The sequence below is a fragment of the Oncorhynchus keta genome, chromosome 18 (genome assembly GCF_023373465.1).
Source record: "Oncorhynchus keta strain PuntledgeMale-10-30-2019 chromosome 18, Oket_V2, whole genome shotgun sequence".
Classification (NCBI taxonomy): domain Eukaryota; kingdom Metazoa; phylum Chordata; class Actinopteri; order Salmoniformes; family Salmonidae; genus Oncorhynchus; species Oncorhynchus keta.
In genome coordinates this window covers 57,834,605-57,855,058 of record NC_068438.1, presented here as the reverse complement: position 1 = coordinate 57,855,058, position 20,454 = coordinate 57,834,605, and the positions used below count along the sequence as shown (strand labels likewise).

Below are 20,454 nucleotides of genomic sequence, written 5' to 3'. Positions count from 1 at the left end.
AAGGCAGAACTCAGTGTGTCAGAGTGAGCTGTCGCCCACTCTTAGCAATGATGTGGGCATGCCCCAAGGGTCCATACTAGGGCCCCTCCTGTTCAGCCTGTACTTTAATGATCTGCCTTCTGTCTGTACTGGGTCTGAAGTTCAAATGTATGCAGATGATACAGTGAAATACAGTATGTGCATGCAAAGAGCAAACAACAAACTGCACAAGAACTCACTACTGCAATGGTCCAGGTTACAAACTGGCTCAGTGACTCATGTTTGCATCTCAATGTGAAAAAAACAGTTTGCATGTTCTTCACAAAGAGAGCAACAGATGCTACTGAGCCAGATGTCTATGTGTCAGGGGAGAAGCTCCAGGTGGTATCTGATTTTAAGTACCTTGGCATCATACTTGATTCCAACCTCTCTTTTAAAAATCATGTGAAAAAGGTCATTCAAATAACCAAATTCAACCTAGATCATTTCCGATTTATACGAAATTGTTTGACTACAGAGGTAGCAAAACTGTACTTCAAATCTATGATACTCCCCAGTTAACATACTGCTTGACTAGTTGGGCCCAAGCTTGCTGTACAACATTAAAACCCATTCAGTCTGTCTACAAACAGGCTCTTAAAGTGCTTGATAGGAAGCCCAATAACCATCATCACTGTTACATCCTCAGAAAGCATGAGATCCTTAGTTGGAAAAATCTTGTGCAATTTTCACGCTCTGACCTTAGAGATCCTTTTTATGTCTCTATTTTGGTTTGGTCAGTACAATACATACAATACATCTTGTATTCAAGATCCTAAATGGCCTGGCTTCCCCTTCCACTCAGTATTTTTGTTAAACAGAAAACCCAATCATATGGCAGCACAAGGTCTACCATGAGAGCTGACTGTATAGTTCCCTTAAGGAAAAGCACCTTTTCCTTAGCACTTTTTTGCTTACTAAATTGTTTCCATTATGTGTTATTTCATAGTTTTAATGTCTTCACTGTTATGTAGAATGTAGAAAATTGTAAAAATGAAGAATAACTCTTAAATTATACGTTTTGCAAACTTGCTTAAAGAAGTTCCTCCTCTGTAATTTCTCCTTCATGTGAGTCGTTCTGTACAGCTGTTAATTTGACATTATTATTATTACAAAGAAAATCCATCCAATTTGCGTTGGTTAGTGGAAATGGAGGAGACTGAAAGAAAAACACATGCTTAAAGTTCTTTATTTCCTTTTCAAAATATCCTTTGAATCATGGGTAACTCCATCTTTTGCAACAAGTTTCAGTAAATTATTTTTGGTAGCATTTCCATGTTGAAGATCAAATTATTCTTTTGTGTATTTTACCCCATATTCCATCTAGTTTGCTTTATTTTTTATAAAATTACAGTTGATCTTTCTTGAATAAGTTCCTCCATTTCTTTTTGTTTTCCCTCTAACTAACTTATTCTGTTCTTTGGAAATTGTTCCCAAGGATGAACCAGACTTGTGGACTTTTGATTTTCCCACTTTAGATTTTCCCATGATGTCAAGCAAAGAGGCACTGAGTTTGAGGATAGGCCTTGAAATACATCCACATGTACACCTTTAATTGACTCATGGTTTCAATTAGCCTATAAGAAGCTTCTGAAGCCATGACATCATTTTCTGGAATTTTCCAAGCTGTTTAAAGGCACAGTCAACTTAGTGTGTGTAAACTGGAATTGTCATACAGTGAAATAATCTGTCTGTAAACAATTGTTGGAAAAATTACTTGTCATGCACAAAGTAGATGTCCTAACCAACTTGCCAAAACTATAGTTTGTTAATGAACAAGACATTTGTGGAGTGGTTGAAAAACGTGTTTGTGTATGTAAACTACTGTATATCTCACTAGGATTTTAAAGTCTCCATATATCCACTGGTTCAAATATATTTGTGATTTTCTAAAGAGCGAGTGATTGTGTGTAGTGTGATTTCCTTTATGGTCCATTGAGGTATTTAAAATGGTATTATAATCTCCCACCATCCAGTGTTGCTTGTAGGGTTAATACATTAAGAAGCCATGGTCATAAGATTAAGGAGACAAATCTGTTTATGATCCAATAACATATTTAAAATTATCTTCTGGATCTGAATGGATAATTTGTACATTTGGATCAAAATTACTGTTAATTAATATAGTTACCATTTTGAATTTCTTTGCACATGGGAGAAATATATTTTGATCCCCCCTCCCATTCCTTTTTTTACACACTTCATCTAAAATTGTTGAATGAGTTTCCTGTAAACAATAGATAATATATTCCTTCTCTTTTAGCTCGGTAAATACTGATCGTCTTTTCTTATTATCTGCTAAGCCAACTGGCTTTACTTATTTCACCACTTACCTTTTTTTTTTTTTCACCTTTATTTAACCAGGTAGGCTAGTTGAGAACACCTTTATTTAACCAGGTAGGCTAGTTGAGAACACCTTTATTTAACCAGGTAGGCTAGTTGAGAACACCTTTATTTAACCAGGTAGGCTAGTTGAGAACACCTTTATTTAACCAGGTAGGCTAGTTGAGAACACCTTTATTTAACCAGGTAGGCTAGTTGAGAACACCTTTATTTAACCAGGTAGGCTAGTTGAGAACACCTTTATTTAACCAGGTAGGCTAGTTGAGAACAAGTTCTCATTTGCAACTGCGACCTGGCCAAGATAAAGCATAGCAGTGTGAACAGACAACACAGAGTTACACATGGAGTAAACAATTAACAAGTCAATAGCACAGTAGAAAAAAGGGGGAGTCTATATACAATGATATACAATGTGTGCAAAAGGCATGAGGTAGGCGAATAATTACAATTTTGCAGATTAGCACTGGAGTGATACATGATCAGATGGTCATGTACAGGTAGAGATATTGGTATAATGAGACACAACTTTAAATTCTATTTATCAAAGTATTTGTTTGTAAACTCACCATTTAAAAAGTACCATAGTGATTGAGTGTCCATATAGCTGTACCATTATATTGGCATTGCTACGAACTCATTTCCAAGATGGCGCCAACAGAAAGGGCTGCCTATATTCTAGTCCTTAGGAAACTTTTCAGTACTTTGTTTTTACATTGTTAGCCCAGAAAATCTTGTGGCATTACAAACAGCCGGGAAGAACTATTAGATACCAGGAATACGACTTCCCCGAATCGGATACTTTGTCCGAACCACCCAGTGCATTTGAATTGAATCCAGAGGCTGACCCAAAACAATGCGGCCAGAGAAGAGGAAGACGGAGCGGTCTTCTGGTCAGACTTCGGAGGCGTACACACCACCCACCACTTCTGAGTATATTACTTGTGAATATCCAGTCTCTAGATAACAAGGTCAATGAAATCAGGGCTTTCCAGAGAGACATCAGGGATGTTAACATACTCAATTTCACGGAAACATTGTTCTTTTGGGATATGCTGTCGGAATCGATACAGGCACCTGGATTCTTTGTGTGTTGCGCCGACAGGAATAAACATCACTTCAGGAAGATGGGCGGGGGTGTATGCTTCATGATTAATGACTCATGGTGTAATTGTAACAACAAACAGGAACTCAAGTCCTTTTGTTCCTTATCTCCCAAGGGAACTATCATCCGGTTATTGTCACAGCCGTGCATATCCCCCCTCAAGCCAATACCACGATGGCCCTCAAGGAACTTTACTGGACTTTATGCAAACTGGAAACCAAATATCCCGAGGCTGCATTTATTGTAGCTGGGGATTTTAACAAAGCACATTTGAGAACAAGACTACCTAAATTCTATCAGCATATTGACTGTAGCACTCGCCCTGGAAAAACACTGGATCACTGCTACTCTTTGGTGTTTGTCCCATTTTGTGAATTCTTGTTTGTTGAGTGGACCCCAGACCTCACAACCATGAAGGGCAATGGGTTCTATAACTGATTCAAGTATTTGTTGCTAGATCCTAATTGTGTCAAATGTTATGTTCCATTTGATGGCGTATAAGGCCCTTCTTGCCTTGTCTCTCGGATCATTCACAGCTTTGTGAAAGTTACCTGTGGAGCTGATGTTTAGGCTGAGGTATGTGTCGTTTTTTGTGTGCTCTAGGGCAACGGCATCTAGATGGAATTTGTATTTGTGCAACTGGACCTTTTTTGGAACACCAGTATTTATGTCTTACTGAGATTTACTGTCAGGGCCCAGGTCTGGCAGAATATGTGCAGAAGATCTATGTGCTGCTGTAGGCCCTCCTTGGTTGGGGACAGAAGCACCAGATCATCAGTAAACAATACATTTGACCTTCGATTCTAGTAGGGTGAGGCCGGGTGCTGCAGACGGTTCTAGTGTCCTTGTCAATTTGTTTGTATAGCAGACTCTCATGCCAAATTGAGTCAAGCTTTTTTGAAAACAACAAATCATGAGAAGGCTTTGCCTTTGTTTTGGTTAGTTTGTCAATTAGGGGGAATAAGTAAGGGAGCCTGTCGTTAGGTAATTTGGTGAAACCAATTTGACATTTGCGCAGCACATTGTTTTCACTGAGGAAATGTATGAGTCTGCTGTTAATGATAATGTAGAGGATTTCCCCAAGGTTGTTGTTGATGCATATCCCACGGTAGTTATTGGGGTCACATTTGTCTCCACTTTGTGGATTAGGGTGATCAGTCCTTGGTTTCAAACATTGGGGAAGATGACAGAGCTAAGGATTATGTTAGAGTTTAAGTATAGCCAATTGGAATTTGTGGTCTGTATATTTTATCATTTCATTTAGGGTAACATCAACACCACAGGCCTTTTTGGGTAGGAGGGTTATATTTTGTCCTGTAGTTCATTCAATTCAGTTGGAGAATTTAGTGGGTTCTGGTAGTCTTTAATAATTGATTCTAACATTTGTAATTGGTTCTGTATGTTTTTGCTATTTATTATTTGTTATAAAGACAAGCAGATTGGATAAGTGATTTATCCATACATCTTCATATTGTTTGTTTAGTGTGTTCGAATTTTCCCAGAAATGGTTAGATTCTCTATGGATTCTTACACTGAGCTGATTTCTGACGTGCTGTTCTTTCTTTTGCCGTAGTGTATTTCTGTGTTGTTTTTGTGATTCACCATAGTGAAGGTGTAGACTCAGGTTTTCTGGGTCTTTGTTTTTGGTTAGATAGGTTTCTCAATTTCTTTCTGCTTGACATTTTTAGATCTGATAGGGAAGCTGAAAGGTAAAATATACTATTTAGGCCTTCTACTGGTAAGTTTACACCATCATTATTACAGTGAAACGTTTTTATTTCATTTGTCGTTGCCTAATTGTTTTTCGGTAGGTTTCGACACTACTTTCCTTCCATCTATAGTATTTCTTAATATTATTCAGTTCCTTTTGGCTTTGATGCCTCATGACTGAACATTGCTCTGTTCAGGTAGACTGTGATTTTACTGTGATCTGATAGGGGTATCAGTGGGCTGACTGTGAACGCTCTGAAAGACTCTGGGTTGAGGTCAGTGATAAAGTAATCTACAGTACTACTGCCAAGAGATGAGCTTTAGGTGTACCTACCATAGGAGTCCCCTCTACGCCTACCATTGAATATGTACAGACCCAGGATGCGACAGAGCTGCAGGAGTTTTGACCAACTTTTGTAGGTTGTTTTGTCATAGTTGTGTCAAGGGGGGCATATTTGGGAGGGAATACTGTCACCTCCAGGTAGGTGTTTGTCCCCCTGTGTGCTGAGAGTGTCAGGTTCTTGTCCAGTTATGGCATTTAGGTCGCCACAGACCTAGTGTTTAGCTGTTACATGTCTCTGAGCCTAGAAATGGTTGATCTCCCCCTCTAGGATGGAGAAGCTGTCTTCAGGTCAACGGAATTGATTCCATGCAGCGACCCCCCCCAAAAAAACGACTTCGTAAAAGAGGGAAACGTAGCGGTCTTCTGGTCAGACTCAGGACACGGGCACATCGCGCACCACTCCCTAGCATTCTTCTTGCCAATGTCCAGTCTCTTGACAACAAGGTTGATGAAATCCGAGCAAGGGTAGCATTCCAGAGGGACATCAGAGACTGTAACGTCCTCTGCTTCACGGAAACATGGCTCACTGGGAAGACGCTATCCGGGGCGGTGCAGCCAACGGGTTTCTCCACGCATCGCGCCGACAGAAACAAACATCTTTCTGGTAAGAAGAGTGGCGGGGCGTATGCCTCATGACTAACGAGACATGGTGTGATGAAAGAAACATACAGGAACTCAAATCCTTCTGTTCACCTGATTTAGAATTCCTCACAATCAAATGTAGACCGCATTATCTACCAAGAGAATTCTCTTAGATTATAATCACAGCCGTATATATCCCCCCCCCAAGCAGACACATCGATGGCTCTGAACAAACTTTATTTAACTCTTTGCAAACTGGAAACCATTTATCCGGAGGCTGCATTCATTGTAGCTGGGGATTTTAACAAAGCTAATCTGAAAACAAGACTCCCTAAATTTTATCAGCATATCGATTGCGCAACCTGGGGTGGTAAAACCTTGGATCATTGTTACTCTAACTTCCGTGACGCATATAAGGCCCTGCCCCGCCCCCCTTTCGGAAAAGCTGACCACGACTCCATTTTGTTGATCCCTGCCTACAGACAGAAACTTAAACAAGAGGCTCCCACGCTGAGGTCTGTCCAACGCTGGTCCGACCAAGCTGACTCCACACTCCAAGACTGCTTCCATCACGTGGACTGGGACATGTTTCGTATTGCGTCAGATAAAAATATTGACGAATACGCTGATTCGGTGTGCGAGTTCATTAGAATGTGCGTTGAAGATGTCGTTCCCATAGCAACGATAAAAACATTCCCTAACCAGAAACCGTGGATTGATGGCAGCATTCGCGTGAAACTGAAAGCGCGAGCCACTGCTTTTAATCAGGGCAAGGTGTCTGGTAACATGACCGAATATAAACAATGCAGCTAGTCCCTCCGCAAGGCTATTAAACAAGCTAAGCGACAGTACAGAGACAAAGTAGAATCTCAATTCAACGGCTCAGACACAAGAGGCATGTGGCAGGGTCTACAGTCAATCACGGACTACAAGAAGAAACCCAGCCCAGTCAAGAACCAGGATGTCTTGCTCCCAGGCAGACTAAATAACTTTTTTGCCCGCTTTGAGGACAATACAGTGCCACTGACACGGCCTGCAACGAAAACATGCGAGGTGAGGTGAGTAGTAAGACATTTAAACGTGTTAACCCTCGCAAGGCTGCAGGCCCAGACGGCATCCCCAGCCGCGCCCTCAGAGCATGCGAAGACCAGCTGGCCGGTGTATTTACGGACATATTCAATCAATCCCTATACCAGTCCGCTGTTCCCACATGCTTCAAGAGGGCCACCATTGTTCCTGTTCCCAAGAAAGCGAAGGTAACTGAGCTAAACGACTACCGCCCCGTAGCACTCACTTCCGTCATCATGAAGTGCTTTGAGAGACTAGTCAAGGACCATATCACCTCCACCCTACCTGACACCCTAGACCCACTCCAATTTGCTTACCGCCCAAATAGGTCCACAGACGACGCAATCTCAACCACACTGCACACTGCCCTAACCCACCTGGACAAGAGGAATACCTATGTGAGAATGCTGTTCATCGACTACAGCTCGGCATTCAACACCATAGTACCCTCCAAGCTCGTCATCAAGTTCGAGACCCTGGGTCTCGACCCCGCCCTGTGCAACTGGGTACTGGACTTCCTGACGGGCCGCCCCCAGGTGGTGAGGGTAGGCAACAACATCTCCTCCCCGCTGATCCTCCCCACGGGGGCCCCACAAGGGTGCGTTCTGAGCCCTCTCCTGTACTCCCTGTTCACCCACGACTGCGTGGCCACGCACGCCTCCAACTCAATCATCAAGTTTGCGGACGACACAACAGAGGTAGGCTTGATTACCAACAACGACGAGACGGCCTACAGGGAGGAGGTGAGGGCCCTCGGAGTGTGGTGTCAGGAAAATAACCTCACACTCAACGTCAACAAAACTAAGGAATGATTGTGGACAGCAGAGGTGAACACCCCTATCCACATCGATGGAACAGTAGTGGAGAGGGTTGCAAGTTTTAAGTTCCTCGGCATACACATCACAGACAAACTGAATTGGTCCACTCACACTGACAGCGTCGTGAAGAAGGCGCAGCAGCGCCTCTTCAACCTCAGGAGGCTGAAGAAATTTGGCTTGTCACCAAAAGCACTCAACTTCTACAGATGCACAATCGAGAGCATCCTGGCGGGCTGTATCACCGCCTGGTATGGCAACTGCTCCGCCCTCAACCGTAAGGCTCTCCAGAGGGTAGTGAGGTCTGCACAATGCATCACCGGGGGCAAACTACCTGCCCTCCAGGACACCTACACCACCCGATGTTACAGGAAGGCCATAAAGATCATCAAGGACATCAACCACCCGAGCCACTGCCTGTTCACCCCGCTATCATCCAGAAGGCGAGGTCAGTACAGGTGCATCAAAGCTGGGACCGAGAGACTGAAAAACAGCTTCTATCTCAAGGCCATCAGACTGTTAAACAGCCACCACTAACATTGAGTGGCTGCTGCCAACACACTGTCATTGACACTGACCCAACTCCAGCCACTTTAATAATGGGAATTGATGGGAAATGATGTAAATATATCACTAGCCACTTTAAACAATGCTACCTTATATAATGTTACTTACCCTACATTATTCATCTCATATGCATACGTATATACTGTACTCTACATCATCGACTGCATCCTTATGTAATATATGTATCACTAGCCACTTTAACTATGCCACTTTGTTTACTTTGTCTACATACTCATCTCATATGTATATACTGTACTCGATACCATCTACTGTATGCTGCCCTGTACCATCACTCATTCATATATCCTTATGTACATATTCTTTATCCCCTTACACTGTGTATAAGACAGTAGTTTTTGGAATTGTTAGTTAGATTACTTGTTGGTTATCACTGCATTGTCGGAACTAGAAGCACAAGCATTTCGCTACACTCGCATTAACATCTGCTAACCATGTGTATGTGACAAATACAATTTTATTTGATTTAGGATGGAGAAGCTGTCATCGTTAAAGTATGGAGATTCTATTGGGGGGATATAGGTAGCACACTTGAGGACATTTTTCTCTGAGATCATTTCCTTTTTGAATTTCTAGCCAAATGTACAATGTTCCTGTTTTGACTCATTTAAATGTCTAACCCTATATCAAATTAGCATACCCCCTGAGTGTCTTTCCTGTTTTATTCCAGGTAGTTTGGTGGATGGGAATACCAGCTCCCTTTAACCTAGGGGGCAACCAGTACGTACATCTCCTCTATACCATGTCTCTTGTAGGATGGCAATGTCTGTATTTCTATTTTTTCTGGTGAAGTCCAGGTTCCTGCTCTATAGGCTAAAGGAAGATGACCTCAGGCCTGGGATATTCCAGGATGAGATGGTGAGGGCTTTGTCCAACGTTGTTTTCGTGTGGTTTCGGCTCGGACAATGACAGGTGTTTCTCTCTCTGTTTGCGGCGTCCTTCCTGTCCGGCGAAGTGCTGGTCTAGTTAAAGCCATCTTAATCAGGAAGTAGCGGTGTTGTTGTTAGTGGTCGCTCATTAGCAGATCGTATTGTTGTGGCTCTGACACAGGAGACCGTTTTCCTTCAGGAAGCCCAGAGCATTGAGAGCCCTGTTGGAACACAATGGGTCCTGGGCAGGGAGGGCTCCAGTACAGCAGCAATACCACAGTGTAGTCTGCATACCAAATGGCACCCTATTCATTAGTTTACTACCTTTTCAAAAGTAGTGCACTACATTATATAGAATAGGGTGCCATTTGGGACGTAGCCTTGGTCTGGTTCTTAGATCACGTTTAGCTGTTACCGTGATGATGGCTAATAACCGTGTTCCTACATTATCCACATTCTTTCCATTGATGCTAACGGATGCACGGGATGGAGGCAGGACTGGATGGGGTCTGGACGGGAGGGGGGTGGAGGGCCGTTTAGTGTAATGTTGGAAAGCTGCCCTGGCTTGAATAACCTGAAAGCAACCTGTGGGTGAACTATAGATGTTCATTACTCTAACTTATTCATGTTGTGCTATTGTGTATTGTTATTGTCTTGTGTCATTGTATTGTTTTATTGTCTTGTGTTGTTGAGTATTGTTATTGTGTTATTGTCTTGTGTTATTGTGTTGTGGTGTTATTGTGTAGTGTTATTGTCTTGTTGTTGTGGTGTTCTGTTATTGTGTTATATTGTTATCTTGTCCTGGTGTTTTGTGTTACTGTGTTGTTGGGGTGTGTTGTGTTATTGTGTTATAGTGTTGTGCTATCGTGTTGTTGTGTTATAGTTTTGTGGTGTTATTGTATATGTGTGTTGTGGTTTTTGTTATAGTGTGTTGGTGTGTTTTGTGTTATTGTGTTATAGTGTTGTTGCAACTGTTTTGTGTTATTGTGTTATAGTGTTGTTGGGGTGTGTTTTGTGTTATTGTGTTATAGTGTTGTTGGGGTGTGTTTTGTGTTATTGTGTTATAGTGTTGTTGGGGTGTGTTTTGTGTTATTGTGTTATAGTGTTGTTGGGGTGTGTTTGTGTTATTGTGTTATAGTGTTGTTGGGGTGTGTTTTGTGTTATTGTGTTATAGTGTTGTTGGGGTGTGTTTTGTGTTATTGTGTTATAGTGTTGTTGGGGTGTGTTTTGTGTTATTGTGTTATAGTGTTGTTGGGGTGTGTTTTGTGTGTTATAGTGTTGTTGGGGTGTGTTTTGTGTTATTGTGTTATAGTGTTGTTGGGGTGTGTTATTGTGTTATAGTGTTGTTGGGGTGTGTTTTGTGTTATAGTGTTATAGTGTTGTTGGGGTGTGTTTTGTGTTATTGTGTTATAGTGTTGTTGGGGTGTGTTTTGTTTATTGTGTTATAGTGTGTTATATAGTGTTGTTGGGGTGTGGGTGTTATAGTGTTGTGTTATTGTGTTATAGTGTTGTTGGGGTGTGTGTTGTGTTATTGTGTTATAGTGTTGTTGGGGTGTGTTTTGTGTTATTGTGTTATAGTGTTGTTGGGGTGTGTTTTGTGTTATTGTGTTATTGTGTTGTTGGGGTGTGTTTTGTGTTATTGTGTTGTTGGGGTGTGTTTTGTGTTATTGTGTTATAGTGTTGTTGGGGTGTGTTTTGTGTTATTGTGTTGTTGGGGTGTGTTGTTGTGTTACTGTATTTTTTTGTGTTTTGATTGTTGTGCATGTCTGCTCCCTTTTCTACTGTCATGTGATAGGTTACAGTGTGCCCAGCTGCCAAATCAGGTCCTGGAGAGCATCAGCATTATCGACACGCCGGGGATCCTGGCAGGAGCAAAACAGAGGGTGAGCCGAGGTGAGAAGAGCAAGGCTCAGGAGTGGACAGGAAAAGGTGAGGAGAGACACGCACAGAGAGAGACACGCACAGAGAGAGACGCGCACAGAGAGAGACGCGCACAGAGAGAGACGCGCACAGAGAGAGACGCGCACAGAGAGAGACGCGCACAGAGAGAGACGCGCACAGAGAGAGACGCGCACAGAGAGAGACGCACAGAGAGACGCGCACAGAGAGACGCGCACAGAGAGAGACGCGCACAGAGAGAGACGCGCACAGAGAGAGACACGCACAGAGAGAGACACGCACAGATAAATATAGATAGATTATCGCACAGAGAGAGACACGCACAGATAAATATAGATAGATTATCACACACACACACAGACACGCACAGATAAATATAGATAATCTCACACACACACACACACAGATAGAGACACGCACAAATAAATATAGATAGATTATCTCACACACACACACACAGATAGAGACACGCACAGATAAATATAGATAGATTATCACACACACACACAGATAGAGACACGCACAGATAAATATAGATAGATTATCACACACACACACAGCTAGAGACACGCACAGATAAATATGGATAGATTCTCACACACACACACACACAGATTGATTGAAAGACAAACACACAGATAGATATAGACACACACACACACACACACACACACACAGATAAAGACACACACACACACACAGATAAAGACACACAGATACACAGAGATAAAGACACACAGATACACACACACAGACAGACCACACACACACAGATTGATTGAAAGACACACACACAAACACACACACGCACACGCACACGCACACACACACACACACACACACACACACACACACGCACAGATTGATTGAAAGACACACACACACACAAAGACACGCACACACACACACAGATTGATTGAAAGACACACACACAGATAGACACACACACACAGATAGATAGATAATGACACACAGATAAAGACACAGATCGATAAATACACCCTCCCCTTCCTTTCCCATCTCATCCTCCTCCCTTTTCCCATCCTTCTCCTCCCTTCTTCCTCCCTTCTCCTTCACCCTTCCTCCACCCTTCTCCTCCCTTCCTCCACCCTTCTCCTCCCTTCTTCCACCCTTCTCCTCCACCCTTCTCCTCCCTTCTTCCTCCCTTCCTCCACCCTTCTCCTCCCTTCTTCCACCCTTCTTCCACCCTTCTCCTCCCCTTCTCCTCCCTTCTTCCACCCTTCTCCTCCCTTCTTCCACCCTTCTCCTCCCTTCTTCCTCCCTTCTTCCACCCTTCTACCCCCTTCTTCCTCCCTTCTTCCACCCTTCTCCTCCACCCTTCTCATTCCTTCCTCTACCCTTTTCCTCCCTTCTCCACCCTTTGTGCTACTTCATTGTGTATTACAGTTCATTGTGTATTACAAAAACATTCATTATTTCTTTCAGCATAATTTTTGTTCTCACCATGTTGCAAATCTAAAAATGTAAGACTGATCTATTTTTCACTATAATCTATGAATCATCTGAGAAACCCTCTGTGTTCCCTGACCCCGAACTCTCTTCAGGCTATGACTTCCCAGCGGTGTTGCGATGGTTTGCAGAGCGTGTTGACCGTATCATCCTCCTGTTCGACGCCCACAAGTTGGAGATCAGTGATGAGTTCTCCGAGGCCATCGGAGCGCTGCGTGGAAACGAGGAGAAACTGCGTGTGGTCCTGAACAAGGCTGACATGGTGGGAACACAACAGCTGATGAGAATCTACGGAGCTCTAATGTGGTCTCTGGGCAAGGTGAGAGGAGACCTTTATTCATCCCCAAGGGAGATTACTTTCCTACAGTCATAGTAAAAATGATACAGACCTATACACAGCGGTGACCCGCATTGCTTGCTGTTTTGTCCTTGAGCTGTTGTTGTCTATTGATGTTCTGTATTATGTCATAATGTATTACGTTTCGTGTTCTGTGTTCTGTGTGGACCCCAGGAAGAGTAGCTTCTGCTTTTGCAACAGCTAATGGGGATCCTAATAAAAATACTAAATATCTACAGTAGCTTTGATTGGACTGATCATGTCAACATCATACTTTCAAAATCTTAGCTAGCAAGCTAGAGCCTCTTAATTTTCACAGCTTTTTGTTAAAAATTGCGCGAGATTTCAGCAGCCTGCTACTCATGCCAGGACTATAGTATATGCATATGATTTGTATGTGTGGATAGAAAACACTCAGACGTTTCTAAAACTGGTTAAATCACGGCTGTGACTATAACAGAACGTGCGTTTCATCGAAAAGTGCAGGAAAATCTGATCACTGAAAATGGGAAAATATATCCATGCGCAACTTCAACCCATTGTTAAACGTGAACCACATTAAATGGGGCTGAGGTTGCAATACCTACAGCTTCCACACGATGTCAACAGTCTTGTCATTTGTCTCGGATTTGTTTCTTGGTCAAACGGACACAAGGAAGCCGATTTCTTCCGGTCTCCGACAGGATGTTTTGGTTGAGATATATCCGGACATGATATCAAGACGTGAAGCTAAAGAATATACATCGCCCCGTGATCATTTTCATAGATTATTAACGTTTACTAATACCTAAAGTTGCATTACAAAAGTATTTTGAAGTGTTTTGTGGAAGTTTATCGTCGACTTTTTTAATTAAAAAAAAATTACGTTACGTTAAAAAACGCTATTTTTTCCGTTGTTCACACAGTGTTCATAGTTCGATATCTAGGTTATATATGGACTGATTTAAACGAAAAAAAAGACCCAAAATTATGTTTATGGGACATCTAGGAGTGCCAAGAAAGAAGCTCGTCAAAGGTAATGAATGTTTTATATTTTATTTCTGTGTTTTGGTTAGGACTGGCTACTGCAAAATCTGTCGTTTTAGATGAAGTTCCAGTACTTTTGGGTGCATGCTATCAGATAATAGCTTCTCATGCTTTCGCCGAAAAGCATTTTACAAATCTGACTCGGTAGCTAGATTCACAACGAGTGTAGCTTTAATTCAGTACATTGTATGTGCATTTTAATGAAAGTTTGAGTTTTATCAAAAACTATACGTGGCGCACTTGAAATTTCCGCTGATTTGATCCCCACAGCAAGTCAGATTTTTAAAATGTTTTACGGCGAAAACATAGCACATATTTATATTAGATCACCACCGAAACAAAAGACAAGAGGCAGCCATTTTGTCCCAGAAAATATAAAATTTAAAAGTAGGATTAAAAAATAAATAATTCACTAACCTTTTGAAAATCTTCATCAGATGACAGTAATATGACATGTTACACAGTACATTTGTTTTTTTTAAAATAATATGCCATTTAGATCCATAAATCTCTATTTACAATGACGACGTTTCAAAAAATGCTACTCAAATGTCCGGAGAAATGATGATAGCTCCGACAGATAACGTCAGATAACAAGCAATAAACATGACTAAATATACATGTTCTACATATAGTTACAAAGATACACTTCTTCTTAATGCAACCGCTGTGTTACATTTATTTTTAACGTTACAGAATTCGTTCACTAGGCTATACTGAGACGGCGCTCAGATATTAGCAGTATGTCTCCTCTACGTTTGGAGTCCACAAACCCAAAATAACCACATAAATATTCCCTTACCTTTGATGTTCTTCGATCAGAAGACGTAGAAGGAGTCATACTTACCCAATACATCGTTTGGTTTCAAGTTGTGTGTCTCTGTATTAGCATATGCTAACAGCTTCAGCTGAAATGCACCCAAAATGACTTCTGGTCCCGCACTCTTGCGCATCAAAACTTCAAAATTACATATTATATGTCGACTAAACTGGTCAAACTAAGTGCAGAATCGAGCTTTATGATGTTTTTAACGTGTAAAACAATGATCAGCGCGAACAAACAAACCGACATCAATTGGTGTTTCTTGGAAAAGAAAGCGCCCCAAATCGGCCGCGCGCAATAGAGTGCATGTATTTTCGAGTGACCCGAACGTTTTTGCCCGCCAAAGGACGAGGGCGTGCGGGATTCTCACAATGAACGCGCCATTTGAAAGCAGACATCGCGCTGAACATATACAAACTGTTCCCAGATCGCTAGCTGCTTGGGAAGGGTGGGGGCGATGACGTCAAAGTTGGCCCAACTTTTCTGTTGCCAAAAGAGAGTTTGGAAAAATGCACGCACCTGGAGATTACGCAATAGTTTCGACGGCGGACACCGAGCGGACACCTGGTAAATGTAGTCTCTTATGGTCAATTTTCCAATGATATGCCTACAAATACGTCCCAATGCTGCAAACACTTTGGGGAAATGACAGAAAGTGTAGGCTCATTCCTTGCGCATTCACAGCCATATAAGGAGACATTGGAACACAGCGCCTCCAAAATCTGGCTCACTTCCTGTATGAAATTTAATTATGTTTTCACCTGTAGCATTAGTTCTGTGGCACTCACAGACAATATCTTTGCAGTTTTGGAAACGTCAGTGTTTTCTTTCCAAAGCTGTCAATTATATACATAGTCGAGCATCTTTTCGTGACAAAATATCTTGTTTAAAACGGGAACGTTTTTCATCCAAAAATGAAATACTGTCCCCAGAGGTTCAAGAGGTTAACACATGGAATTATAGATATTTGATTTTGAATTGAAGGACCCCTTTAGGTATAAAAAAGATATATACTTTTTGGGGGGATGAAACATTGAATTTGGCCTTACTGCTAGAGGGTTGTGTTGAGTGGGTACTGGGTATATCACCTAAAGGGTTGTGTTGAGTGGGTAGTGGGTATATCACCTAAAGGGTTGTGTTGAGTGGGTAGTGGGTATATCACCTAAAGGGTGTTGGGTAGTGGGTATAACATTTTGTGATAACTGTTAAAGGGGCTTCATGGATACATTCAATTGATTGACAGGTGTTCAACAGCCCAGAGGTCGTGAGGGTGTATATCGGGTCGTTCTGGTCTGAACCACTGCTGGTCCCTGATAACCGTCGTCTGTTTGAGCTGGAGGAGGAGGATCTGTTTAGTGACATCCAGAACCTTCCCCATAATGCAGCCCTCAGGAAACTCAACGACCTGGTGAAGAGGGCACGACTGGTCAGGGTAGGTTCTCTCTCTCTCTGGATCTCCCTCCCTCTGTCTCATTCATCTACTAGATGCTATGATATAATCTGCAACCACACCTTTCTGACTAGGTACTAAAGAATAAGGTGTCTGACTCAGTTTGATATGAAACATTGAGGAGAAAGTGGCTTTGCTGAAGTTAATAGCCCCCCCTCTTTCTCTCTCTACCTCCCCCCTCTCTCCACCCTCCAGGTGCATGCCCACATCATAAGTTATCTGAAGAAGGAGATGCCAACCTTCAGGAAGGACAACAGGAAGAAGAACCTAATCTACCAACTTCCTGTCATCTTCTCCAAGATCCAGCTGCAACACCACATCTCTGCTGGGGACTTCCCTGACTGCGCCAAGATGCAGGTCTATCTGGTTGTCTGTCTGCATGCCTGTCTTTTTTTTCATGAATTTGAAAACACTCAACATGATAAACAAAAAAAGTTTATTAGATAAGTAGTATAACATATTTGTTGATTGAAAACGTAATTTTTTATTTTGATATAAACATTCAAAATATTGTTTATATTTAGTCTATTTGGGTTTCAGTGTCCAGCACTAATATGACCCCTCTATGAAAAGGTGAGACTTCTCAATGTCCATAGCAAAAGTCCAGCATCCCTCAGTAATCCATCTTTAAGTCATACAGTGCCTTGCGAAAGTATTCATCACCCTTGGCGGTTTTCCTATTTTGTTGCATTTTATTTGGACTTCATGTAATGGACATACACAAAATAGTCCAAATTGGTGAAGTGAAATGAAAAAATGTAAACGGAACATTGGTGCATGCATATGTTTTCACCCCCTTTGCTATGAAGCCCCTCCCCTTTGCTATGAAGCCCCTAAATAAGATCTGGTGCAACCAATTACCTTCAGAAGGCACATAATTAGTTAGATTGCCACAGGTGGACTTTATTTAAGTGTCATATGATCTGTCACATGAGCTCAGTATGTATACACCTGTTCTGAAAGACCCCAGAGTATGCAACACCACTAAGCAAGGGGTACCATCAAGCAAGTGGCACCATGAAGACCAAGGAGCTCTCCAAACAGGTCAGGTACAACGTTATGGAGAAGGACATATCAGGGTTGGGTTCTAAAAAATACATCTGAAACTTTGAACATCCCACAGAGCACTATTAAATCCATTAATAAAAAATTGAAAGAATATGGCACCACAACAAACCTGACAAGAGGACCACCCACCAAAACTCACAGACCAGGCAAGGAGACCAAAGATAACCCTGAAGGAGCTGCAAAGCTCCACTGTGGAGATTGGAGTATCTGTCCATAGGACCACTTTAAGCCGTACACTCCACAGAGCTGGGCTTTACGGAGGAGTGGCCAGACGAAAATAAGCATACATCTTTGATGTTTGCCAAAAGGAGTGTGGGAGACTTCCTAAACATATGGAAGAAGGTACTCTGGTCAGATGAGACTAAAATTGAGCTTTTTGGCCATCAAGGAAAATGCTATGTTTTGCGCAAACCCAACGCCTCATCACCCCGAGAACACCATCCTGTGGGGATGTTTTTCATCGGCAAGGACTGGAAAACTGGTCAGAATTGAAGGAATGATGGATGGTGCTAAATACAGGGATACTCTTGAGGGAATCTTGTTTCAGTCTTCCAGAGATTTGAGACTGGGAAAGAGGTTCACCTTCCAGCAGGACAATGACCCTAGGCAAACTGCTAAAGCAACACACGAGTGGTTTAAGGGGAAACATTTAAATGTCTTGGAATGGTCTAGTCAAAGCCCTGACCCCTATCCAAAAACATGTGGTATGACTTAAAGATTGTTGTACACCAGCAGAAACCATCCAACTTTGAAGGAGCTGGAGCAGTTTTGCCTTGAAGTATGGGAAAACTCCCAGTGGCTAGATGTGCCAAGCTTATAGAGACATACCCCAAGAGACTTGCAGCTGGAATTGCTGCAAAAGGTGGCTCTACAAAGTATTGACCTTGGGGATGAATAGTTATGCATGCTCAGGTTTTCTGTTTTTTGTCTAATTTCTTGTTTGTTTCACAAGAAAAAATATTTTGCTTCTTCAAAGTGGTAGGCATGTTGTGTAAATCAAATGATACAAACTCCCAAAATCCATTTTATTTCCAGGTTTGTAAGACAAAGAAAAATAGGAAAAATGTCAAGGGGGTGAATACTTTCGCAAGCCATTTCATTTCCCAGATGGACTGATTGGCTGACTAGTTTGCTCTGTTCTGTTCCCATCCAGGAGCAGCTGTTGACCCATGACTTCAGTAAGTTCAAGCCCCTGAAACCGTCCCTGATGGCTGCTCTGGACGAGCTGCTGGCATCCGACATCGCCAAGCTGATGCCCCTGCTGCGCCAGGAGGAGGTCAACCTGGGGGAGCAGCCAGGGGTACAGGGGGGGGCCTTCCTGGGAACCCGCGCCGGGCCCTTCGTGGTGAACGACCCATTCGGAGAAGTGGAGAAGGAGGGCGAGGATGGGGGCGAGATGGCCTGGGTGGTGACCAAGGACAAGCCCAAATATGACGAGATCTTCTACAACCTGGTGCCCAACGATGGCAAGCTGAGTGGCACCAAGGCCAGGGACTGGATGGTGAGCACCCGGCTGCCAAACTCCGTCCTGGGGAGGATCTGGAAGCTGTCGGATGTGGACCGAGATGGCATGCTGGATGATGAGGAGTTTGCCCTGGCCAGCCACCTGATTGAGGTGAAGTTAGAGGGGCATGGTCTGCCACCCGAGCTGCCAGCACGCCTGGTGCCCCCCTCCAAGCGCAGGCAGAAAGGATCTGATATATAGAGAGACTACATTAACCTACCCTTTGGAGCTGAGAGTATAACCCTCTGACAGCTGACACACACACTACTGCCCCCCTATGTTGTCCCCTACCTTGTCCCCTACCTTGTCCCCTACCTTGTCCCCTACCTTGTCCCCTGCGTTGTCCCCTACCTTGTCCCCTGCGTTGTCCCCCTACTTTGTCCCCTGCGTTGTCCCCCTACTTTGTCCCCTGCGTTGTCCCCTAGTTCCCTACATTGTCCCCTAGTTCCCTACATTGTCCCCTAGTCCCCTACGTTGTCCCCCTACTTTGTCCCCTGCGTTGTCCCCTACATTGTCACCTAGTCCCCTACGTTGTCCCCTAGTCCCCTACATTGTCTACGTTGTCCCCTGCATCCCCTACGTTGTCCCCTGCATTGTCCCAGTCCCCTACAATGTCCCCAGTCCCCTACGTTGTCTCCTACATTGTTTTCTAGTCCCCTACATTGTCCCCTACGTCATCCCCCAGTCCTCTACATTGTCCCCTACGTTGTCCCCTACGTTGTCCTCAGTCCCCTACGCTGTCCCCAGTCCCCTACATTGTCCCCTATGTCATCCCCCAGTCCTCTACGTTGTCCCCTACGTTGTCCCCTGCGTTGTCCTCAGTCCCCTACATTGTCCTCAGTCCCCTACGTTGTCCCCAGTCCCCTAAATTGTCCCCTACATTGTCTTCTAGTCCCCTACATTGTCCCCTACATTGTCCCCTACATTGTCCCCTACATTGTCCCCAGTCCTCTACATTGTCCCCCACGTTTTCCCCTTGTGCCCTACATTGTCTCCTTGTCTCATTATCTTTCCTTACTTCGTGTTTGTAAGCCCCTGGCTGCATCTCAATAGTCTTCGGTAGCTTTTTCTTCTCCTCTCCTGTAAAGTCACATTTTCTTGTGTTTTATTCCTAAAGGATAACAGAGGTCCGATGCCGTTTCATGTTTTCATGTATCAATGAATAGGACAAAAGGACAGAAGGAGAGTAGAGAGGGAGATCGTAAGTAGACAGAGTAGTGGAGATGGGTCTTGAACCACCAAGTCCAATGTGTCTCCACTCTAATTCCTTTCCCATAGTGCAGATGAAGGAAAGGAAAGGAAAGGAAAGGAAAGGAAAGGAAAGGAAAGGAAAGGAAAGGAAAGGAAAGGAAAGGAAAGGAGGAGAAGACTTCATATTATTGAGATGCACCACAACTTTTTCCAATTGAATCTAAATGTGTTTTGCTGAGTGATGTCAAATA

At 43.1% G+C, this 20,454-nt stretch overlaps 1 protein-coding gene across 3 annotated transcripts in view; it reads left to right on the top strand.

The window, feature by feature from the left end:
• The window catches only part of LOC118378554 (EH domain-containing protein 2-like), a 41,842-nt gene extending 21,909 nt beyond the window's left edge, over positions 1–19,933 (top strand). For 2 of the 3 annotated variants that reach the window (XM_052468738.1, XM_052468736.1), the window contains 5 exons: positions 11,231–11,364; positions 12,900–13,123; positions 16,234–16,422; positions 16,636–16,797; positions 18,662–19,933. In XM_052468738.1, the coding sequence (XP_052324698.1) occupies positions 11,231–11,364; positions 12,900–13,123; positions 16,234–16,422; positions 16,636–16,797; positions 18,662–19,213 (1,261 nt within the window). In that variant the 3' untranslated portion in view covers positions 19,214–19,933. The remainder of the gene's footprint in view (positions 1–11,230; positions 11,365–12,899; positions 13,124–16,233; positions 16,423–16,635; positions 16,798–18,661) is intronic. The other variant, XM_052468737.1, reaches the window with a different exon arrangement.
• Positions 19,934–20,454: the final 521 nt, after the last annotated feature.